At 33.9% G+C, this 26,676-nt stretch overlaps 1 protein-coding gene across 2 annotated transcripts; it reads right to left on the bottom strand.

The window, feature by feature from the left end:
- Positions 1-600: 600 nt before the first annotated feature.
- On the bottom strand, positions 601-5,261 carry LOC110672317 (RING-H2 finger protein ATL38). 2 transcript variants are annotated; one of them, XM_058151574.1, is made up of 3 exons: positions 4,541-5,261; positions 3,766-3,863; positions 601-1,312 (listed from the first exon to the last, which is right to left on the bottom strand). In XM_058151574.1, exons 1-3 carry the CDS (start codon positions 4,697-4,699, stop codon positions 883-885), a joined length of 687 nt encoding a protein of 228 aa, XP_058007557.1. In that variant the 5' UTR covers positions 4,700-5,261; the 3' UTR covers positions 601-882. The 2 variants fall into 2 exon arrangements, with proteins under 2 accessions (XP_058007557.1, XP_058007556.1); XM_058151573.1 differs by having other exon boundaries at positions 601-1,318; positions 4,541-5,259.
- Positions 5,262-26,676: the final 21,415 nt, after the last annotated feature.

The raw sequence follows: 26,676 nt of genomic DNA, 5'->3' as shown, positions 1-26,676 counted from the left end.
ACCCATGACATTGACCGAGGCTTCCTTTTCCCTCTCTTTGGTGCCTTTTCTTACCTCTTTAAGATTGCTTCAGCAAAATATCCAAGAAAAACTTTATCTCCTTCAAATAGAATCATCTCATTAAGGTATAGTTGAGACAGACATGACCTTCCTGAAGCGATGATATATTCCTTAATCATTATCAGAACATAAAAAAGAGATTTGTCCTCATGGATCCATTCATGGGAGACAGAACAGGACATAATGTCTTTATTATTTATTCCACTTGTGAAAATAGAAATGTGCCATCAAGGAGAATGTAGCTAAAGAAAAATAGTGTAGATATCAAAATTCGAAAAAGCAAGATCAACCAATTAACAGGCGAATCTGCAATTTTGGCAAAAAAAATAGCAACACACCTTCTTTTATTATGAATGTAGACATAACATATAATACCTAAAATAAGAGAGTATTATACAGCAAACTACAGTTTCTTACCCCACTAAGAATTGCATCATTTCGAGAATCCGGAAAAAGAAACATTTTACAGGACAGCTGTTTATTCTACAAAACATACCTTTGCATATTTGGAGATGCTTGTGTCATAAAGAAAGAGAGAGATGAGTAGAAAGAACTGCTTCCTCATTCAACCATTTTAAAGCTCATTCTAGTTTTACAACAGAAGCTAACAAAACTGCCCATAAAACATCCATTGTTTGAGGCAAGACAAAATTAAATCGCTTACATAATATTTACAGCAGGACACAGTGATAAGAAATGGACTTGCTGGCAATATTCCAGTGGAACAGGATACCAACCTTTGGCAATTTTATACACGAGTATTTTAACTTTGTGAAACTGGATGTGTCAATGAATGCAGCTTAGATTTCGAAACGCAAGGATTTAGATATTCGATGGGCTTTCTACATGCTTATTTCCAAAGTCTTTTGCAATCTGATTACCCTCAGTTATGGGAAATAAATTTTCCCCATCAGCTGCTTCAGGGACTTCAGATGCACAGTGACTCTCTTGAATGGAGTCCATCACCCCATTGTCATTAGTTCTTGATGAAAGCCCATGCCCAGATAACAAGCAGTTGAAAGAATGGGTATCGAATGACTCAGTGCCATATGGATTGCGGATAGCTGAGCTGAACAAGGGTTGCATCATGCGGTTTTTCTCAGGAAATTCACGCAACGATATTCGACAAACAGGACAAGTTGAATGCTGTTGCAACCATATGTCTATGCAGTTCATATGGAAGGAGTGCCCACAGTAGGGGAGAATACGCAAGATCTCTTCACGACGGTATTCTGCAAGGCAAACCGTGCATCTGCCACTTACAATAACTCACTGCTTTACTAACAAGAACTTGAGAAATAGAAAAATAACATGCAGCTGTTTTCATGAAAAGCAAAACCACAGTCACAAAAAATTCTGACAAGCATGTTGCTGACAAGAAAAATTATGATATTAGTGACTAGATTTTGTGTAACACTATTTGAACTCCATACAGTTCTTTTATTGAAAAGGTTAAATAATTCAGTAAAGAAAAATGGAAAAGAATGAATGCAAAAATCCCAAGTAAATAAATTCATATCCACACACATTTCTTTTATTCTTTTCTCATTCTTCTGAGAATTGAGGGTTACAGATCTTTTTCATTTGAAAATAAAGTTAAAGATTCATTTAAAACAAAGAAAATACTAGAAAGAAAGACTGAGAAAGCAGCAAGAAAGGATGAGACAATTCTTGTCATAATATAAAGCCAATAATTAGTCCTGCTGAGTACCAAGACCTTCAAAGGTGCATTCATCCTATTAATCACATTCAGAGAGAACAAACTATAGGCCCCCTTAAACCTCAAGTTTTACTTGTTTCAGTAAACTAATGTATAATATACACACAATTTAAACACCACACAACATGGTATAGTGCTTTTTTTTTTTTCCAAAACTCATGCTATCTGTTATGGTTATATGGACAACTAATTTCTATTTTCAGGTGCTTACTGGCAAGCATGTTGTACAGGTTATTTTTACCACCATATGTAATGGAAACACAACAGAAATAAATATTGAACAAATACAATAAATATTTAACAAATACTTCTGAAACTTATACTAATCATTAGTCATATAAAGAAGTATTATTAGCAGATCCAATCCAAATGAATAGACGAATCATAACATGTATGACCGAAAAGGAAAAAAAAAAAAAAAGACCCTACATTGAAAAAAGATGATAAGATCTGCATATCAAACCAAAAATGCAAGGAACAAGTCTTCTAAAGTAAAGTTGTTTAAGAATTAATTCATGCATGCTTGATGCGCCATGACTTTGCTAATCATTCTCATATCCAGACCTATTTTTTCAGGCAGAGGTCATTGAGGACTACCCTCTATTTTCTAGCCCTAACCCAATAGGCCAAAAGAAAATGGTCAAATAGGTTATTAAACCCATGTTGAAATGATAAATGGTACATTAAGAAAATTAAAATTAAACACACACACACACACACAGACACACACACACACACACACACACACACAAGAGACAGAAACAGAGAAAGAGAGAGAATTGAGTTTGTCTTCCCAAACTTGTTACCACAAATCCCCTTTTTAAAGTGACCTCTATCATTGCTTATTGGTTGCCAATTCGTAGGGATAAAAGAACAACCAGAGTGTCCAAAGTCCAGCTTCTACCACCAAATTGCTAACAACTAAGTAATCATGCTAGTATGCTCAAGTTAATTTCTATAAGCCATGTAGATGCTTGGTAGATGATTATCAGGAAATCAATCATGCACTGAATGTTTATTCAGTTATTGGCCTATTGAAGCATTGTGTTGCAATATAAAAATTACCAGTTACCACCTATAAATGTGCTGTATGAAGACAGCATTAAGTAATAAACATCAATCAAGCAATACCAATTAGACCTTAGATGACTCAATTTTGGATCCAAACACTAATAAAAACTTGACCCAGTACTTAATATTCCAATCACTTGTACCTTCTAAGGTTTTAGAAGTCAGAATTTCTGACATATCAAATAAAAAGAAGGGCCCCCTAGATATAATATAATGGATCCACAGCAAACCAGATATCCTTTGCAATCAAATCATTGTAACTTCTTGACAAGCAATTTGAGCTTTTGGATTCAATTATGTACCTCTTTGTGTGCATGTGTGCACGCGTGCATGTGTGTGTCTGTGAGAGAGAGAGAGAGAGAGAGAGAGAGAGAGAGAGAAGAGAGCATATCTACTTGCCCAATGACATTGGTTAAAAAATTTCAACCTTCAAACTACCTCCTCCATTCCGCCCACTACACTTTTCAAACCTCAACATTTAGAAGTACAGATATGTTAAAATATTATAACAGAAACAGGTGTGTATAGATCCTGTAATATTAACGAAAAATGTATATAAAAATGGAACTACTCTGTAAGATGTAGATATGTATCTGACACCATTACCTAAGTATGACTAAAATGGATAGTGACAGCTTAAGCTAATATGGTTGAAAAACATGCACAATATTTCAAAAAACAATTTCTTATTATCTTTTTTGTGCATTTGAAGTAGAACAAACCTTTATCAAGAAATAAATAAACAAAAAGCATCAAACTTATGAAAGACCTTGCAAATATGAAAGACCTTGCAAATATTGAGTATTTTACAATCATCTTAAGAAAACTAAATCTGCCTATATGATAGAACTCACAGCATGTAATCCAAAGAATACAGTGAAAAAAGGAACTGAAGTAGGAGAAACAGAACATACTGAGCATCGTCTGAAGCCAATAAAAGTTCTTCACTATACTTCTTAGTCGGAAAGTTGGCTACAACTACAGGCTCAAGGCCATGTAACCCTCGTTCCAGCTACAACACAGGTGTTAACAACACTAGTCAAGCTCTTAGGCAACCATATGTATTTTTCAAATTTTGGAAGAAATTTAATTTGTGAGATAAATTATTCTCACAATCGAATTTGAAACCAAATACTATATGCCACTAAAAATAGAAAGAAATATTAATTTGGACCATGAACAGGATTCATATTCTTGTTTGGTTTACAGGAAATACAAAATTTTTATAGTTTTTGTATATTTCAATAATTTGAATTTAAGTGAAAGGAACTGAATTTTTCATCTATTATGTTTTCAAACATGAGAATTAAAAAAAAAGTTAGTTGAAGGAATTATTGCAAATTTCTAGTTTCCATAACTTTAGAATAAAAAATCCAAGCTAAGTCTACCCATATAATTACTGAAAGTAGAAATCTACCCATATAATTAGAAAAACCAAAAATCTGCAAAACCCAATTTCAATCTCCATAAACCTGTAAATTGACACCCTTGGTATATTTGAAGATGTAACACCAAAAACAAGAAAAAGAAAAAGAGACGAAAAATACAAAAAGAAGTGAAAACATCACCAATAGGCACCCAGCTCAACTTCCACCAACCCAGAAGAAAGAAAAGAAAGGAAAATAAATACAATAAAAAAAATCAATAAAAGCAAGGAGAATTGAGATTTGAATAGAAAGAAATGCTTACAATGCTAAGATCAGATCTGGAATTGATAGGAAATGAACGTCTTGATGTGCGTAGCTGAATCCGAGCACAAACGAGACGAGTGCAGACGAAAACTATAAACATAGTACTCACGGCAAATCCTATCACTGTCATCACCAAATTTATCCCTGACCCTATCATTTTCTTTCTTTTTTTCTTCTCTCTCTTCTCACTACTGCTTCTCCTCCTACTGCTACTGCTATAAAAAAAGGAAGGAAAAATACAAGACACCAGAAATTCAAGTACTCAAGAAATCAGTATCCGATCCCATATTCTTGATCCAATCCTACACTCACAACGATAAACAGCAGCTTAAAACAAACAAGCACCTCTCATTCTCAAATTGGAAATGAATAAAAACAGTATTTGCATGAGCAGGGCACTAATGACTGTTTCATTTTCCCAGAAACCCATCAAGCAATAAATGCAAAGAATACTACCAAAAGAAAAACAATGCAAAGAAAGCAAAGCAGAAATCTATCTGGAGATTAAAGCAGAAAAGGTGGTGGGACTTGGCAGAGCCAGGGAGTGAGAGAACATCTCATGTTTTTGCTCTTGTTTTGTTTTTACCTTGAACAGAGGAGAGAAAGAAGGAAATGGATGTGGGAAAGAGGAGTGATTAGGAAGCGAGATTTATGGGTGATTAAGGAATCTAACTGCGCTGTTGGTGTTTGAGCATAGATGGGAAGGACCCAAATCCAAGAAAATCCAAACGCCTAAGATGAAATATTTGATCTTTTTAAAAAATAATAAAAAAAAATCTTGCAATATTAAATTTTTGGATAATTTATAAATTAGTACTTGAAATATACTAAAAATTACAGTTTAGTCTCTATTTGTTTTAAGGGAAACAATTAGTCTTTAAAATTTATCTAAACTGTAATTGTATTAATTTCTTTTTTTTAAATAATTTAACTTTTGAAATTTCAATTTATTATAAAATAGTTCTCATATCTAAGTTTTATATTTAAATAATTATGTATTTTATAAAAAAATTAATGAATTAAATATAAAATAGTAAAAATAGTTGATTAGATAATATATATATTCGAATAGTAAAGAATTATTAATAATAAATAATATTTTTACTAAATTCTTAAATTTTTTATATTAGGATCTATAATTTTATAAAATATTTATTTATTCCTACCAATATTTTTTAATAAATAAAAAATTTCTAAATTTTTTTAAACATGATTTTGAATAAAATTTATAAAAAAAAAAGATTAATGATCTAATATAATTTATTTTGAATAGTTATCCATAAATCATTTAAAGTTATAATTTATTTATAATTTATATTAAAAATTATACTTTAAAAATTATTTCTAAATAAATCTTTTATTTCAACCAAATTATTAAAATTTTCAAACAATTAATTTAAATGAAAATTTAACCTCAAATACAATTTTTTTAGAATATTTATAAATTATAAATAAATTACAACTTTAAATAATTTATGAATCATTATGTATTGTCAAAATAAATTATATTAAATAATGTAGAAAATAAACTTTTTATATAATTTCTGCTTCAAAATCATGTTAAAAGAAACTTATTTCTTTTCTTTTTTATCCGCTTCTTAAAAATAGACTTTAGAAAATATTATTTTTATTCACTTCCTCCAATAAGGTAGCCAAACTATAAAATTAAAAAATAAATTTTTTTCTTCTACTTAATTTCTTTTCATTTCCATTGAAACAATTAAGGAACTAGAAAAAAGGATAAAAATTAAATATAAGGGAAATGAAAAAAAATACACTTTATTATTTTTATAATTACACTCTAAATTTTTTAATTACATTCTTTACTTCTACTATCAACATAATTACACTTTACCATCGGAATCTACTATTAAATATTAACAAAATTGCTCATATGAACTTTTTTTTTTTACTAAAACAATCACAACCATTTCCCTAGTCAAATAAAATCACAAAAATATCAATATCATTATAAATTAGTACAACTTATCCCAAAATCAATAACTTGAAAGAATTTTTATCTCTCAAACTCCTTATCAATAAAATATACGCCTTAGATTTCCCAAAGTCCACGAGGTATATAAGGAAACTCTTACACTTTGACAACAAGGAATTTGAGTTTCAAATGACACTTCTTGATTTTGCAAAAGGGAAAGTTAAGTGTTTTTCAAGCAACAAGAAAGAAATAAAGAAGAAAAATAATATAGGATTAAGTGTTTTTACATTTCCATGGCCTTTAGGTTTAAATGACTTCTTTTAATTAATTTGTTTTAGTTTTAATTTATCTTTTGTAATTATTTGTAGAGATTCTTTGATATGGAAAAATGTTCACAGAGCAACCCTATATTATTTGATGGCTGATTTGAAAATACAAAGTGTAATTGAAAAAAAAAAAAATAGAGTGCAACTATAAAAATGAATATATATATATATATATATATATATATATATATATATATATATATATATATATATTTTTTTTGCTCAATAACATGGTATCAAAGTTGCCACCTCTCCTACGGTGCTTTGTTTTAAGATCAAGAGTTAGGCCTTTAGCTCTTTTTTCTCAAAACCACTGTTAGTGGTACTAGGTCACCATATAGGGTGACATTTGAACTTCATTGCCCACCTAGGAAGAACCACAAGTTGCCGTTGACCACACCCATGAAGTCTGGTGACCGTGTGACACCCCTTACCCATCTACAGTATAACCGAGCAAGGTATGTCACACCAGTGTCACACCCTACCCCTTAGTAAGACGTAACATGATCCCGTAATACATCTAATGATTTACCATACTTTGTCTATCGGAAACCCATTAAATATACTACAAGAGATTTTAAAATTATTTTCTTATATTTTGGAAGTGGTGAGCATTTTGATAGGAAATAAAAATATTTAATTGAAGTTTGAAAACTAATTAAGATTCTTGTATCATTTTATTTTTCTACAAATTTTATAAAAATTTTGGCAGAGTGCCGTCTGTATTTTGAGAAAATAATTCTTCAAAAACCTGTAAAAACACTTTCAATAATTATTTTCACAACTCTCAACTCAAATCAACTCAAGTTAACACAGTTTAATTCAATTTCACAACTCAACCAAAAATTTGTCATCTCAAAATACTTTACAAATTTATTCACATTTCAAATAGTACTAAATTTACAAATACAGATCTTAATTTATAAAAAGAAAATTTAAAAATATCATTATTACAATTTATTATACAACTGCTCAACTTTACATTAATATATAAGACATTACAATATTTACATTAATTAACTACAAGATATAATTAAAAACCCGTACAAAAGATCGGCGAAGGCCTTGCCAATTCAACAGCTCACCTTGCTGCTTTTTCCTTGTCTCTATCTGCGACAGCAAAGAAAGCTATCGCTGAGTATAAAAATACTCAGTGGTGCACAATAAAATACAAAATGCTTAATATAAAACATTTATGAACAACTCATAATTCAAAAATCTCACAATTTTTCAAATCACCGTTATAGCAAATCATAATTTTCAAAACTTAATATAACACAAATTTGATCAAACAATTTAATAATCATAGTATTGCCAATCAATAACACAACTTAGGTCATGACACAAAATTTCCAAACATGCCGTATTGTATACCATGACAAGGCTAACTCACCCCACTAATCGAAATCAATGAGGGAGGTGGCTAGCTAGCTAATGAGTACTCATCCAAACTCACCCCTCAGACTGGGAAGCCAGAGAGGGAGAAAAGTGATCAAATATCAAACTCAACCCCACAAGTGGAGGAGTAACAATATAAGGGACTATCATGCCAAGTGTGAATCAAAACAATTTAAAACTATGATGTTCAATTATAATTGATACAACAATTAAACAAACTATATTTCAAATCTCCATTTCTAAAGTAGGCAACACACAAATTCTCAAATAAAATTTCCAAGGCCATAACCAAATTCAAAACCATATTGTTCAAATATTTCATACAAATCAATAAATAATTTTCATTCCAAATTTCCATTGTAAAATACGTAACACAACATTCTCGAAATTCATAACGAATAAAATACATTCATAATGTATAACAAATCAATTTTCATTGTGAAAACTATTTAAAAATTTTTGTGCACAAACTTGACGTGAGTTGCCTCTAGGCCTTGACTCAGTCCCTTAGACCTTCCGGGTCTTTTTCAGCTGAAATACGAAATTTATAGTTTCTCAATATCTTATCTCACAATAAATCTAATAATTAATTCATAAATACTTAATTCTAGCCCAAATATGCTTAAACTAACGTTCTCGAAAATTTTCATTTCGTAGTTACTATTTACGACACTATTCAAGCCAAAATATTGACTTTCTTATGCTTACTAGGTATGAGAAATCCAATTATACCCACATACCATATTTTGGTTACCAATTTTGTTAGTTTTTGTTGTTTTCTCAAAATTTAGGTCTTTTAGGCAAAATTGTAAATTTTTAGTTTTGGTGTCCTATATTGCACTGTTCCATTGGTCATATTGCTATTAGAATTTGACTAAGTTTTCTTCATAGAAATTGTTCCTTATTGTCTTAACTTTATTCTTCTTTTTGAATCACTCCAATTGGAGTTTTGTAGCTCAAGTTATAGCCATTTGAATCATAGTTGCCGGATTGGTCTAACCCAGATTTTTGGGCACCAAAACTGGTTCTGGCAGTTTTAAGTCACCAAATTTTGGTAGCTAAATGACTTGGTTAAGGGCATAATTTGGGTTTGTGTTCTCCATGAAAGTTGTAGGTCTATATCTTAGCTTTCTACTGGTAAAATTTCAGGTCATTTAGACATGTTCATTTCAAGTCAAACACTGTTCATTTGGTCATTTTGTACAGGGCAGAATACCTAAGTCCGGATTTGGTCAATTTGTTTACTATGCTATGGTCACTTTTTGGGCATGATTCCTAAATGAAAAATGTGCCATTTTGTGTCTAGTTTCATTCCCAGTTGGCCTCACACCAATTGGGTTGGTAAATTTTCAGTTTTGGTCCCTGAAAGGGACCTTAGTCCTGCTGCCTGCATAATGTCCCTAAGCAATCCAAATTTAAACCTAATTCTAACACTTCCAACATACCCCAATTGGTCACATATTACCATTTTTCAGCTCAAACAAGGTCAAACACACCATTTGACCATTTTTTCTAATTTTTGTCTTTCAAAACCCTAGGTCCAAACCCTAACTCACTACTTTGTTATATTTAATTAATTCCAAACATACAAACACCATTTCTTAACTCATTCAAGCTTCCTAACACATTTAATTCAATCAAACTCATGCATTCTCATCTCAAAACCTAGCTGGCTGAAATTCCATATAGTCCCCCAAAGATGTTTTCATTTCATTTTAAGCATATTTCTATGTTTATTCAACTATAAACACAATTAATTCAACTAGAAAATCAAGTTTAGTTTATTAACCTTAGTGGAGAATTTCAATCTTCCTTCCTTCAATTTTTCCTTCTTTCTTTCTCCTTGAATCCTCTTTTCTAGTTGCCCAAATGAAGTTTATTTATGGTAAGACAATTTTCTATGGTGTATTTGGTGTTCTTCAAGCTCAAAAGTGAGCTTTCATGGTGGTTTTTTGTGAGGGAGAGAGGGAAGAGAGAGGTGGACGGCTTGGGTGAGGTTGAAGACAACTTTAGTTTTTTTTTTCTTTTTCTTTTATAAATTTTTAACCTTTTAGGAAGACCAAAATTATCCTAAATTTAAAATTTTAATTATAATGTTTATTACATCATGCATGATGTCATGCATGATGTAATCACTTTTTCACTTTTTCTTTTTCCTCTTTTTTTTTTATTTATTTTTCTTTAGTTCTTTAATTTAATTCTTGACTCCAAAATTTTCTTTTCTCCGATTTTATTTGACAGTTAGGTCAGGAGTCAGCTCTAGGGGTCAATTGATCAAATTGCCCCTCGCCGGTTCAACCCGGTTTACAAATAATTCAATATTTCTTCTGGATCCCTGACCTAATTATTTAACCGACTTAACAATTCTTTTTCGTGATTTTCTCTTTTCCACTGTGTTTGCAATAGTCCTAAGGACCGCGGCATCACATTTTATGGTTCAAAATTTGAGTTTAAATCGATCTCACAATCCTTCCCGAGAAGGTCACCCATTGCTGTGACTCTCGGCTCATTTAATTTTTTATGTTCTGTTTTCTTATTTATACTTAACTAATTGACAATTACTAATTATTTATGTTCAGGGTTTATCTAGTTGTCTTAGATGTGGTTCTAATTCCCTTAATTATCCGGATCGACATCGGTCATCGGAATAGTGAAATATACCAGGCTATGCAAATAGGCGTGTTACACCCGGTGCCAGAGTTTCTTAACTTATCTCATTTCATTCTTAATTTCCATTAAGATTTTTATTAAATTTAAATGTAATTATTTCAACAAAGAAACTGACACAATTTTCCCTAATTTATTAGTATTCTGACAATTTTCCCACCTGATTGAAAAACAAATGTGGTAATATTCTCATTCTCATCATCAATTTAATGTCACTCATATAAATACATATGAAATTTCAAATCATTTCCATGCATACACAACTCAAATATGAAATTTAAAAATTTATTAATTTACTTCATGTGCAAATTTAATATACAAATATTTATTTTTCACAATAATTACAAAAGTGTCTGATTTACATTACAAAATGAAAGTCTAATTACAAATTACAAAATTATTAATGAAGTCTAATGCTCTTATCCAAAACATTGCACAGATGAGGGACACTGGATACAATGCAGATCTGACTCTCATCCAGTCTGAGGTTTGCTAGGTTCTCGCTCTGTATCTCCAGTACCTACACGTGACAAAAAGCAATGCGCTAAGCAATACAGCTTAGTGGTGTCAATATAAAATAAAAATAAACTAAAATAAATAAATATGCAGAAATTATGTTGTTACTTTTTTGCATATTAGGTTTCTGGTAATTATTCGTAATATTCTTAATATTAGTACTTTTTATGTTCATTATTTGGTTATAAATTATTAAGACTAATTTTGATTGCCCAAGTAACCTATACCAGTTTACTGGACTGGATAAACAAGTCAACTGGCACTAGGTACTGTCAACACCATATTTTGGTTGACCTTCAAAGTCAAGGGACTTTTTAATCGACTTTATAAGCCGCTCTTAAGTGATGTCTTTCGATCACAAACGACTTTTTCAAACTCATCGATTGCTCGACCACGGAATGAGCCGATCCCATGCTTAGTTAATTGTTTTCCGATCTCTTATCAGATGGGTTCGAACCAATGTCAGGTCTCCGTACCACCCAGTCTTGCCCCCGATCTCTATTTACAAATATTGTGGAAATTCATTTAGCTTATGCTAGAATCGGGTTCCTCACTTGAATGACCCAGATATTTCTTAAAATAAAGTTAAGGTTTCTGTTCGGTCTACTGACGATCCCGATCTTAAGAATTCAAATCAAGTCTTTCTAATGTTCTAAAGATTTACCCGGTGTTTCATCATGGCTTAGTTCGGTCTCAGGCTTACAATGTTTTCCGATCTCTTATACTTAGGTTAATGGTGGCTTTCAGGTTTGATGCCCAGTACGTTTAAACAATTATGTACTCATATGATTTGCACGCTTTTCGATCTCATCAAGAATTTGAACAGAAAAAGGACTTCAATTCATTTCAAAATGAAATTTACAAGTCATTCGGCTGAAAGGTCTCCCCCAGCCTGCTCTCTAGGTACATCATCATTTCTCTCATTCTCTCTCTGGCTCCTCATCGCTTTCATCTTTGGCCTCTGGGGCGAGCTCATTCATCCAAGAGAAGTCCTCTTCAGGATACCGCTTCCTCAGCTCGGCCAGAAGGTCATTGTGTGCATTCACATAAGCCCCGGCCTCCTTTGTGGTGCTCTCCTCTTCCTTAGCTTGAAGCTCCTCATCCTTTGCTCGGAGCTCTTCCTCCTTCTCCCAAAGGTCTTCAACATAACGAGCAAGATCGACAAACTGACCAACTCGGGAGTCTTCAAGTTCTCGCTCCACCTCCGCTATCCTCTCCTCATAATGATTCATCCGATATTCCATTCTGGCGATGTAGTCTTTAGCAGAGGAGAGCTGAGCTTGTGCAGCTGAGGCATCTTGGACCGCCTTAAGGATCTCCTTCTTTAAGGCGTGGGCTATCTCTCTGATTACGTGCTAGTTTGCAATGGCCTCTAAGCCTAAGCTCATTGTTTGAGCTAAGATATCATCCATGCTCTCCTCTGGTAACCAGTTTTGATCTTCTTATAAGCAGATAGAAGCTTGCATGACTTTGGCCAGGTGGGGATTCCCCCTTGTAGAGTGGTTCCTTTCTAGTGATTGGATCAGAAGTTGAGCACCCCGAGAAAGTGTCCTAACCGTAGGACCCGAGGATTCCCCTTCCACATTGGAAGAGATCGGAGGAGGAGAGGGAGGCGAAAGCTCGATTTGCTGAGGAGCAGGAGTGACGACCTCTACCTCAGGGATCGGTTGCTCCTGAGATCGGGGAGGAGAGCTTGGCATGTCACACCCTACCCCTCTGTAAGGCATAACATGATCCCATAGTATACCTAATAAATTACCAACTTCGTCTACTGGTAACCCATTAAATACACTACAAGGGATTTTAAAACTTTTCTTACTTCTTTTTACAGTGGTGAGCACTATTTACGGGTGTTAAAAAACTTTTTGAACTTAAATGAAAGAGAAAACACATTTGAATTATTAGGAATTTCTGTAAAAATTTTGGCAGAGTGCCTTCTGTATTTTGAATAAAACAGTTCTTCAGAAAACCTGTAAAAGCACTTCAATATAATTCTCAATCTCCACTTCAACAGTTAAACAACACAATATCTTTTTCAACTCAAATCCACAACAATTTTTGAAAGACTGAGATAAAAGAAATATAATACAATTTTTACAAGTCAAAATACTCATAATTTACTTTACAACTTCAATGTACAATTTTAATTTACAACTGCTCAAAACCAAAAACACTATGTACATACAGTGGTCGTACATTACAGTACAAAATGCAAAATGTGGCATACTCATTATACCCGATAATCTCTCATTTGGATGTACTAGCGGCCTAGTCTGCGCCGTCTGTCTACCTGTGACAGCAATGAAAAGCTATCACTGAGACGATGTCTCAGTGGTGCACAACATTAACCAAATACAACTTTAAATCACGGTTCATAAATCATATAAATGATGGATACGTAAAACCATAGTTAAATTCAAGACAATGAACGTCATAAGGAATTTAACACAATATCACAATAAATCTCAGTAATCAAAACGTAGTTACATTCAAAAGACAGTGAATGTCAATAAGAATTTAAACTCCATTTCACAAATTATCGAAGCTCATAATAACACAATTTAGTCAAATAATTTACGAACACAATGTTGCCAATTCATACACAACTTAAGCCATGACACAAAATTTTCGATCAATGCCGCATTGTACACCACGACAAAGCAATCACAACCCCACTAATCGAAATCAATGAGGAAGGGAGCTAGCTATATAATGAGTACTCATCCGATCACCTCAACTGGTAAACCAGAGAGGGAGAAAAATAAACGATCACGACTCCATAAATGGAGAAGGAAAATAACCGATCACAACCCATAAATAGAGAAGGAAGATATGATACTGTCATGCTAAGTGTGAACACAAAATCAATTCCAAACATTTTATTCAAATGATTCATGAGAATCCAATAAATTTCTAAAGTCATAAATTCATTCACAAAATGGCAACACAATTCATAATTAACTTCAAATTTTCACAAATCACACTAAATCAATTTTTCCACAGTTTCAAACTATTTACAATGCTTTTCAAGCAATAAGTATCCATTCAAACTCATTTCCATAATTGAAAACAATAATATACAAATAATCATAATTTGTTTCAATTGAAAAATTCAAAAGAAATAACTGTTGTGCACAAACCTCTGATAACTGTCTCCTGGCCTTGACTCAGTGTTTCCTTCCCTTTTCCTGAGTCTTTACAAACTGAGAAACACAATTTGAAGTGTTTCAGTACTTAATTAAATTGTCTCTAACGATAATGCTTGATAAGTAATTCACTGAATGCTATTATTTGCTTAATCAACCTAATATATCGACCCTCGATGCATTCTAGGTAAATTAGGTTTTAAGGTTACCAATATGTCACATTCGATAGTCTTTTAGGGTTGGTACATATTACCAAATTCATTTCCATGTATCTTGCATTTTCTTGCAATTTGCTGGATTCCGGGATACTAGTTTGACCTAGCCGGATGACCTAGTTACCTCGGTTTTCGGGTTTCGGTCAAAACTACAAACTTGTACATCTATGTCTTATTGCACGCGGGGCAAAATTTTAGGTCATTCCGAGTTATGTAGACCAAGTTATGGTCATTTTACTATTGCTAGTCAAAGTGCATCAAAATTGGTCACTTTAGGTCATTTTAGGTCAATTTTGGTTCAGCCAGTTTTTGGACCCGAACTTGTGCAAGCTGTTTGACTTACTTATGGTCATTTCTGGGCTTTGGTGTCTTCATAAGACTTGTAGATATGGGTTTTAACTATTCATGGTCAAAATTTCAGGTCAATTGGATCTGTTTTGAGTGAGTTATAGCCTAAACACTAACTGTTGCCCAAATGGTCAATTTTCAGGCCTTATTTGCACTTAATCCGGATTTGGTCATTTTTCAAGCTATCTTGCAAGCAGAATTTTGGCAAGTTTTCTTCATGAAAGTTGGCAAATTTTGTATCTAGTTTCAACTCCAATTGGTCTCATACCAATTGGAACCACACACTCAAAGTTCTAGGCCTAAAACTCAAACTGCCTTATTGCATTTCTTTCATACACATCAAGGATCACTCCTAACACTTACCAAACTCAACATTCAAGTCAATTCTGGTTGTACCATAACCTAAACATAATTTAAAACATATTATAGGTCATTTTGGCAGCTTACAATTACATTCAACATATACCATAAAGTGCAGAATTTTTCAACTCAATTACAACAATTCAAGTACCTAACCATAACACTTTTACATGTTCAACTTCACACCATCATACATACCCTCAAACTACCATAACTACTATCACAATTCAACACCATTATTCCATAAACCAAGCATGAATTCCAGCATTCCTCAAGAGTTAACAAATTGCCGTAATGGTACCTTTACATTCCATTAATTTCCAAGCTTCAAATTTCAATTCACATTTACATTTAATCAATCATTTAATTCACCATTTACAAGCAAAAATAAACTGCCTTCAAAGTGTTTCCATGGCTGTCAAAAGTACACATCCCCCTTTAAACATCAAACCTCAAAAATCTCTCCATAATTCAAGTACCCATAACATTCTTACTAACTTTAATGAAGCACTAATCAAATACACAAACTTACCACTTTGGAAACTCTTCAAAATCTCTTCAAAACTTGGTCTTCTTGTTGCCTATCTACTGCCCAAGTGGTGTAGAACAGTTTTTGTGAAGGAAGCTAGTGAAAAATGTGGCTAAATCATGGTTGCATGGCTTGGTTAAGCTTTGGCCATGGAGTATCTTCAATGGAGGTTCACGGCTGAAATTTTGAGAAGTGAGGAAGATGACAATTTGTTGGTCCAAATTGATGAATAAGTGGTCCACTTGGTGGGTGAGTGGAGCACTAAGGGCCTTTAATATTAGTTTATTTATAAATTTCATTTTCTCACATTTAACTCCCCATTTTTGCTATTTATATTACGCACCACTAATTTAATTTTTCATTATATTTTCCAAGTGTAATATTATTTATTTTTAATGGACATTTAGGTCAAAAGACAACTTGGGGTGTCAAATGACCACAATGCCCCTGTTCGGGTTGCATTCCCGATTTTTCGGTAACACCGGGTTTTGTCCGTTTTTCGATTTCTCACTTTTCTTTGTACTAATTAATTAATTTTTCTTTGATATTTCTAATGATATTTATACTTCAATTGATGTCTCTTTAAGTCCTAAAAGTATTTTTCAGGGTTCCCCGAGGTCCAGGGCTAGTCAAAGGTCCACGCCGTGACTTTCCGGTGCGGTCACCCATCGATAGGGTTCTCGGCTCGCTTAACTTGGTTACATTTCTTTGCTATTATTTTTCCTTTGTTTTTCTTGTATTTTCTTTTTTCGTATTTCATTATTTTATGTCTCCTCAATCATAATGAAGTGTAGTTCTAGGCATCCTAGTTGTCCGGACAACACTGGTCACTGGAACAGTAGAACGCACTGCCGAACTTAGGGGTGTTACAATTCTCCCCCCCTTAAAATAAATTTCGTCCGCGAAATTTTACCCACCATCTTACGATAGTCATACGTTTATTTTCTCCTTTCTATACGATCGTATAATCTTCGTTTCCTCAAATTTGTATAAGATTTTTAACAATCTAGTACAACATTTTTTTTTGTTTGTATAACACCAATCTTCTCTTACTATTGTGCTGTCTAATATTTCGGTTCATGTTCCTTCTTGAATGACCCTTGAGGTCATGTTAGAATCATTTATCTAGTCATTGGTCCTCTGACCATTCTAGTCATAGTCTTCCTCACATTCGTAACATTTCTTTGTTATATCTGAACCAACTGTTCGAATTTTTACGTCCATAACTCTTTTTATCTTTCAATATTCTATAACTTACTTCCTTTTGTACTGAACTATAACCTTTCGGTAATCTAACTTTTGAGTTTTAGATCCCTAAGTAGGATTTTCAAACTTATTTCTAACAATTAAATTTTGTCCTGGCATAACTATACCAAAAAAGATGCCGTTGGCAACTATTCTCATCTAGGTGTACTATCGGGTAGTACATAGCTCTACACAATAATCTCAAGTTAGTCTTGTGTCTGCGACTACGATTATAAACATCAAGAACATTGCATAGTTACTACGATACATTCCAATAGATCAGACTTTCCTATCTTTTATCCTTTTCGAATTCATTGATATCCAAACTTATTCTGATTACAATATCCATTAGCAATTATTAATAGTAACATCCTTGCCCTCATCTAGAGCAATTCCATTACTGCATCTTACTTTTATGTCCTCTTGCCTTACATTAACTAGGCTCGCCAATTAGCTTTATAATTTATGGTGTGTCAGAAAATACTTTTCGCTGATAAACTCTTTCAAAACTAATTTCACTTATTATCACAATCCTTATCTTAAAGGACTAATCACTAATGCATCAATATTTATTCCTCTGCAAAGAAATAACAACAGAACATATAGTTCTAACACTAACATAAAAGTGTTCAGACTCTAGGTCAAACAATACATAAACAAAGAGTTCCATTCTATATGGTGTTATGGAGATTGGATCCACACCAAGCATAACATTAATTGCAAACTACATCTCTCTTTCCGGAGGTAATCCTGGCAATTCATCAGGAAACACGTCTGGAAAGTCATATACTGTAGGGATGTCCCTCAATGCTGGACTCCCCACTTGGTTGTCTACCACATGTGCCAAGTATGCTTCACACCCCTTTCTAATCATTTTTTTCTGGCTAGTGCAGCCAAAATGATGTTTGATGGCAATAATTGCCTCTCCCCATGTATTACCACATCACTGTACTAAGGGAGACCACAAGTGACTGTCTTTAGCCTACAGTCAATCATGGCGTGGCTAACCAATCCATGCCCAAGATGATATCGTAATCTCTAAAGGACATTTCAATGAGATCAGATAGAAAAGTGTGTCCTTGGATCACCAAAGGACAATTCCTATACATTCTATTAACCCTGACCTCTTGTCCTAACGGGCTCGTTACGAGCACCTCAAAGTCTATTTTTGTACATGGAACAATAATGCAATCAATGATGCTAGCACTCACATAAGAATGGGTAGAACCCGGATCAAATAACACAAACACATCCTGATTAAAAGTTGAGAAGGTACCAGCCACAACATCAGATGTCTCGGCCTCTTCTCTCTGTCTCATTGCATAGATTCTGACTGAAGCACTATCTTGCTCTGAATGTTTCACTGTGCTTTGGCTGCCTGCTGGGCTACCTCTACCCTTGCCTCTACCTCTGCTGGGTGGTTGTGAACTTCTGGTGATAGGGCTCTGAACTGACCCTTCTGCAGTAGTAGGAGGTGGTCCAACTCTGCGACTACTGGTGCAATCCTTGGCAAAGTGTCCTGTGCCTCCACAGTTATAACAGGCTCCAATAGCCTTATAGCATATCCCACTATGATATCTTCCACAATTTTCACATTGGCGGGAATGGTAGGAACCTCTGGTACTCTGCTGACCAGATAGAGGAGGTTTCTGTCCTGAATGTCTTCCCTTACCAGACTTCTTACTACCTCTGTTGTATCCCCCAAAGTTTTTCCTCTTTCCAGTAGGACCACTAGAACTCTGTTCTACTGACTTTCCCTCTTTTTCTGTCTTCTCTGATTTCTTTTTCTCAGGGGCCGCTTCAGATTCAATTCTTTCTAATTCTAGTGCTTGAGAAATAAGTTCAGAGAAGTTGTTATGTTTGAATCTGACCACTTGTAATCTGATACTAGGCTTTAAGCCGGTTTCAAAACTCTTACATCTCTCCCTACTGGTAGAAAGTAGACTTACTGCATAATGGCTTAGGCGGGAAAATTCCCTTTCATATTCAAACCCGATCTACTCCCTATTTGGACTTAGGAACTCTTGCGACACGGTCTACATAAGCATTGGAGACATATTTTTGTCTGAATTCCCTGAGAAAGTCATTCCATGTTAGCACTACAGGTTCTACCAGACTATGGGGAATGGTTTTCCACCAGTCATAAGCATCCCCCTCTAGCAAAGATACTGAGTATTCAAATCTGAGCTCCTCCGTGCAATGCAGTTTCTTGAATACCCTATCCATCCTCTCTAACCATTGTTCTGCCTCTAGAGGATCTACTGTCTCCTTGAACTCTGTAGCCCCATATTTCATTAATTTGTCATACTGTCTAGCAGAAGATTGTGGTTGTACCATTGGTGTCTGTATTGGGACTTGAGTAGGCACATTACCAGCCATTTGTTGGAACATTGCAGCCATCTGCTGAGCGAATTGAGCGAAGCTGCAGATGCTGGGGCTAGTCTTCTTGAACCACTGACATTATGTAGGGCTGGGGCATCCCCTTGCACCTCAGCCTCAATAGATTGATCGACTGAACGATCACCCTCTTCCATAGTCAATGCGAGGATCTTAGATCTTCTGAACAAATAACACAAGGAGATTTTCTCCCATTAGTGCATATTTATAATGTAATGTACTGTATGTATCAAATAATGATATTGAGCAGTTGTACTATGAAGAAAGAATATTCAAATTACAGGTGAAAACAAAATTTAAAAACTAGCTCTGATACCATTAAAACATGTCACACCCTACCCCTCTGTAAGGCATAACATGATCCCGAAGTATACCTAATGAATTACCAACTTCGTCTACTGGTAACCCATTAAATACACTACAAGGGATTTTAAAACTTTTCTTACTTCTTTTTACAGTGGTGAGCACTATTTACAGGTGTTAAAAATTTTTTTGAACTTAAATGAAAGAGAAAACACATTTGAATTATTAGGAATTTCTGTAAAAATTTTGGCGGAGTGCCTTCTGTATTTTGAATAAAACAGTTCTTCAGAAAACCTGTAAAAGCATTTCAATATAATTCTCAATCTCCACTTCAATAGTTAAACAACACAATATCTTTTTCAACTCAAATCCACAACAATTTTTGAAAGACTGAGATAAAAGAAATATAATACAATTTTTACAAGTCAAAATACTCATAATTTACTTTACAACTTCAATGTACAATTTTAATTTACAACTGCTCAAAACCAAAAACACTATGTACATACAGTGGTCGTACATTACAGTACAAAATGCAAAATGTGGCATACTCATTATACCCGATAATCTCTCGCTGGATGTACTAGCAGCCTAGTCTGTTGCCCTGTCCGTCTGTCTACCTGCGATAGCAATGAAAAGCTATCGCTGAGACGATGTCTCAGTGGTGCACAACATTAACCAAATACAACTTTAAATCACGGTTCATAAATCATATAAATGATGGATACATAAAACCATAGTTAAATTCAAGACAATGAACGTCATAAGGAATTTAACACAATATCATAATAAATCTCAGTAATCAAAACGTAGTTAAATTCAAAAGACAGTGAATGTCAATAAGAATTTAAACTCCATTTCACAAATTATTGAAGCTCATAATAACATAATTTAGTCAAATAATTTACGAACACAGTGTTGCCAATTCATACACAACTTAAGCCATGACACAAAATTTCCGATCAATGCCGCATTGTACACCACGACAAAGCAATCACAACCCCACTAATCGAAATCAATGAGGAAGGGAGCTAGCTATATAATGAGTACTCATCCGATCACCTCAACTGGTAAACCAGAGAGGAAGAAAAATAAACGATCACGACTCCATAAATGGAGAAGGAAAATAAACGATCACAACCCCATAAATGGAGAAGGAATGATATGATACTGTCATGCTAAGTGTGAACACAAAATCAATTCCAAACATTTTATTCAAATGATTCATGAGAATCCAATAAATTTCTAAAGTCATAAATTCATTCACAAAATGGCAACACAATTCATAATTAACTTCAAATTTTCACAAATCACACTAAATCAATTTTTCCACAGTTTCAAACTATTTACAATGCTTTTCAAGCAATAAGTATCCATTCAAACACATTTCCATAATTGAAAACAATAATATACAAATAATCATAATTTGTTTCAATTGAAAAATTCAAAAGAAATAACTGTTGTGCACAAACCTCTAATAACTGTCTCCTGGCCTTGACTCAGTGTTTCCTTCCCTTTTCCTGAGTCTTTACAAACTGAGAAACACAATTTGAAGTGTTTCAGTACTTAATTAAACTGTCTCTAACGATAATGCTTGATAAGTAATTCACTGAATGCTATTATTTGCTTAATCAACCTAATATATCGACCCTCGATGCGTTCTAGGTAAATTAGGTTTTAAGGTTACCAATATGTCACATTCGATAGTCTTTTAGGGTTGGTACATGTTACCAAATTCATTTCCATGTATCTTGCATTTTCTTGCAATTTGCTGGCTTCCGGGATACTAGTTTTACCTAGCTGGACGACCTAGTTCCCTCGGTTTTTGGGTTTCGGTCAAAACTACAAACTTGTACATCTATGTCTTATTGCACGCGGGACAAAATTTTAGGTCATTCTGAGTTATGTAGACTAAGTTATGGTCATTTACTATTGCTGGTCAAAGTGCATCAAAATTGGTCACTTTAGGTCATTTTAGGTCAATTTTGGTTCGGCCAGTTTTTGGACCCGAAATTGTGCAAGCTGTTTGACTTGCTTATGGTCATTTTTGGGCTTTGGTGTCTTCAAAAGACTTGTAGATATGGGTCTTAACTATTCATGGTCAAAATTTGAGGTCAATTGGACCTGTTTTGAGTGAGTTATAGCCTAAACACTAACTGCTGCTCAAATGGTCAATTTTCAGCCCTTATTTGCACTTAATGCGGATTTGGTCATTTTTCAAGCTACCTTGCAAGCAGAATTTTGGCAAGTTTTCTACATGAAAGTTGGCACATTTTGTGTCTAGTTTCAACTCCAATTGTTCTCATACCAATTGGAGCCACACACTCAAAGTTCTAGGCCTAAAACTCAAACTGCCTTATTACATTTCTTTCATACACATCAAGGATCACTCCTAACACTTACCAAACTCAACATTCAAGTCAATTCTAGCTGTACCATAACCTAAAAATAATTTACAACATATTATAGGTCATTTTGGCAGTTTACAATTACATTCAACATACACCATAAAGTGCAGAATTTTTCAACTCAATTACAACAATTCAAGTACCTAACCATAACACTTTTACATGTTCAACTTCACACCATCATACATACTCTCAAACTGCCATAACCACTATCACAATTCAACACCATTATTCCATAAACCAAGCATGAATTCCAGCATGCCTCAAGAGTTAACAAACTACCGCAATGGTACCTTTACATTCCATAAATTTCCAAGCTTCAAATTTCAATTCACATTTACATATACTAAGTATACATCACCCAAATAATTTCATACACAATATACATTTAATCAATCATTTAATTCACCATTTACAAGCAAAAATAAACTGCCTTCAAAGTGTTTCCATGGCTGCCAAAAGTACACATCCCCCTTTAAACATCAAACCTCAAAAATCTCTCCATAATTCAAGTACCCATAACATTCTTACTAACTTTAATGAAGCACTAACCAAAAACACAAACTTACCACTTTGGAAACTCTTCAAAATCTCTTCAAAACTTGGCCTTCTTGCTGCCTATCTACTGCCCAAGTGGTGTAGAACAGTTTTTGTGAAGGAAGCTAGTGAAAAATGTGGCTAAATCATGGTTGCATGGCTTGGTTAAACTTTGGCCATGGAGTATCTTCAATGGAGGTTCACGGCTGAAATTTTGAGAAGTGAGGAAGATGACAATCTGCTGGTCCAAATTGATGAATAAGTGGTCCACTTTGGTGGGTGAGTGAAGCACTAAGGGCCTTTAATATTAGTTTATTCATAAATTTCATTTTCCCACATTTAACTCCCCATTTTTGCTATTTATATTAGGTACCACTAATTTAAATTTTCATTATATTTTCCAAGTGTAATATTATTTATTTTTATTGGACATTTAGGTCAAAAGACAACACGGGGTGTCCAATGACCACAATGCCCCTGTTCGGGTTGCATTCCCTATTTTTCGGTAACACCGGGTTTTATTCGTTTTTCGATTTCTCACTTTTCTTTGTACTAATTAATTAATTTTTCTTTGATATTTCTAATGATATTTATACTTCAATTGATGTCTCTTTAAGTCCTAAAAATATTTTTCAAGGTTCCCCGCGGTCTAGGGCTAGTCAACGATCCACACCGTGACTTCCCGGTGCGGTCACCCATCGCCAGGGTTCTCGGCTCGCTTAACTTGGTTACATTTCTTTGCTATTATTTTTCCTTTGTTTTTCTTGTATTTTCTTTTCTTGTATTTCATTATTTTATGTCTCTTCAATCATAACGAAGTGTAGTTCTAGGCATCCTAGCTGTTCGAACAACACTGGTCACCGGAACAGTAGAACGCACTACCGAACTTAGGGTTGTTACATGGCACCTCTACTAATTCATGACGAGGGGTCTGAGCATCAGCAATGGTGGCCCCCTTCAATACCCATACTTTTTTGGAGACCTCCCTCTTTCGCTTGGGGCTCTCGTTGGAAGCATCGCCGCCCACCATACCTGCACAAAAAAGAAGTCAGTAAGTTCGCTAAGATTCAGAGACTAGAGATATGGATAGTACCAGGGCCGAGGTCAGAGAGCTGAAGCTCGTAGTCTTCATCAGTGATCAGCCACATCATCCAATACTTTAGTTCAACCATCGCCGCGTCTAAGCAAGAGAATTTCTAGGTGGACGCCTGAGACTTTAATTCTTTCACCATGGCATCTTCATCCTTATTTAAGGTGATCTTCTTCGGGATCGGAGCGACCAGGTGTTGCCAACTCTGTAGGATACCCTCAAAGCCGTTTCGAATCTTGCTCCTCAAAATAAAAAACCGGTTCTTCCAGTTCTTCAACGAAGAAGGGGGATCGGTGAAGAGTGTAACACCCCTATTTGTATAGCCTAGTATATTTCATTATTCCGGTGACCGGTGTTGGTCCGGACAACTGAGGGGATTAGAACCATACCTAAGACAACTAGATAAACCCTGAATACAAATAATTAGTAATTTCCAATTAGTTAAGTATAAATAAGAAAAATAGAACATAAGAAGTTAAACGAGCCGAGAGTCACAGCGATGGGTGACCTTCTCAGGAAGGACTGCGAGGTCGATTTAAACTCAAATTTTGAACCATAAAATGTAACGCCGTGGTCCTTAGGACTATTGCGAACATAGTGAAAAAGAGAAAATCGCAAAAAAGAATTGTTAAGCCAGTCAAATAATTAGGTCAGGGAGCTGGAAGAAATATTAAATTATTTGCAAACCGGGTCAAACCGGTGAGGGGCAATTTGGTCAATTGACCCCGAGAGCTGACTCCTGACTTAACTGTCAAATAAAATCAGAGAAATGAAAATGTTAGAAGCGAAAATTAAATTAAAGAACTAGGGAAAAATAAATTAAAAAAAAAGAAGAAAAAGGAAAAGTAGAAATTGGTGACATCATACATGATGTCATAAACACTAATTAAAAAAAATAAAATAAAATTTAAATAATTTTGGTCTTCCTAAGGGATAAGCTCATAAAAGAAAAAGAAAAAAAAAGGAAAAAAACACTCATCTTCTCAAGTTAGCCGTCTCCCATCTCTCTCTCCTTCTCCATTTCTAAACCTCCATGGAAGCTTGCTGTCATACCCTACTCCCCTGTAAGATGTAACATGATCCCGTAGTACACCCAATGAATTACCGTACTTTGCTTACCGATAATCTATTAAATATACTACAAGGGATTTTAAAATAATTTTCATGAAATTTAAATCATTGATTAAAATCTGGTGTTATAAAATTTTTTTCAAAATTTCGGCAAAGTACCGGTTGTATTTTGAGAAAACAGTTCTTCAAAACCTGTAAAGAACACCCTTCCAATATGTTTTCTCAAATACAACTTCAATAACTTCATTTGAGCCCATAATTCAAATCTCAATAATCAAATCAATCTCCTCATAAAAGAAACATTTCATTGATTACAAGACTCAAAATTAATATTACAAAACAATTCAGATAAATGAAATCCCAAATTTACATTTACAATAATTTATATTTAATTACATACCAAAATATTTTACAAGAGTTTTTATACAACTGCTCAAATAATTTACATACATATTATTACATGCATACATCAAAACTTATGTACATGGGTATACCTATGATATACCTGGAGCTGATCTGAATGTGTCTTTAAAGAAACTTACTCACTGCTCTATGCTCTTCTTACCTGCGACAGCATACAAAGTTATCGCTGAGTGGTGAACTCAGTGGTGCACAACTATAATTTAAAATATAGTACAATATACATTGACAAAATTTACAGCAAATAATTTGGAAATCTGAATACTCATCAAATTCCAAAACTCAAAATATTCATTGCCAATAATGTAAATCATTTGTATAAAATGACTTTGATCACGAAATTCAATTTATCAAATCATAACTAACCATTTAAGGTAATTCCAACAAAATCAATTACACATAAATCATAATTGAAATCACAATTCTTTACTATTCAATAACATTCTGTATCTCAAAAACCATGTTGTATCTCAAAAACCATGCTGTATCTCAAAAATCATGCTGTATCTCAAAAATCATTCTTTATCTAAAAAACCATGCTGTATCTCAAAAACCATGCTGTATCTCAAAAAATATGCTGTATCTCAAAAATCATTCTTTATCTAAAAAATTATTCCTTATCTCACTAACTATGCAAGACTAATCCGAAAGGGCCATATTCGAAGTGATTCTAACTCCCTATGGTCGGGGAGGTCGAATCATCGTGCACAGTACACATCATAATAATGAATCTTCCGCAAGGGCCATAATGATAAAAAAACTTAGATCTAACCTCAAATTAGAAGAAAAACTAAGCCTGTGCATGTACCATGGTAATCAAAACACAACTAACTCCATTGTCTTCTCAACAAATGAGAGAGACGGGTAATAACCTAGTCAAGCATCTATAGTGAGATATAAAACAATATCACAATCCTTTTAGTGAGCATAAATCACAATATAATTCGACTCAAATTCAATTCTAATATCCAATAATTTTCATGCTCATCACAATTCAAATCATAAATTTGCATTTTTCCATGAAAATTACCATCACAATTCAAAAAATGTTCTATCACAATTTTCCAACATATAATTTATTCAATCCATAACAATGCTTAATACTTGTGGAAATACCACTTCATAAAGCTAAAGTTATACATACTATAACAATTTTAATAATCATTGAATTAAATTCAATGCTTGTTAAACATAATACATAAGAAAAATATGTCATTTAATC

This window comes from Hevea brasiliensis, chromosome 8 (assembly GCF_030052815.1).
Source record: "Hevea brasiliensis isolate MT/VB/25A 57/8 chromosome 8, ASM3005281v1, whole genome shotgun sequence".
NCBI classification, from domain to species: Eukaryota; Viridiplantae; Streptophyta; class Magnoliopsida; order Malpighiales; family Euphorbiaceae; genus Hevea; species Hevea brasiliensis.
Note: the sequence above shows the minus strand (reverse complement) of the source record. Positions and strands in the feature narration are given on the sequence as shown.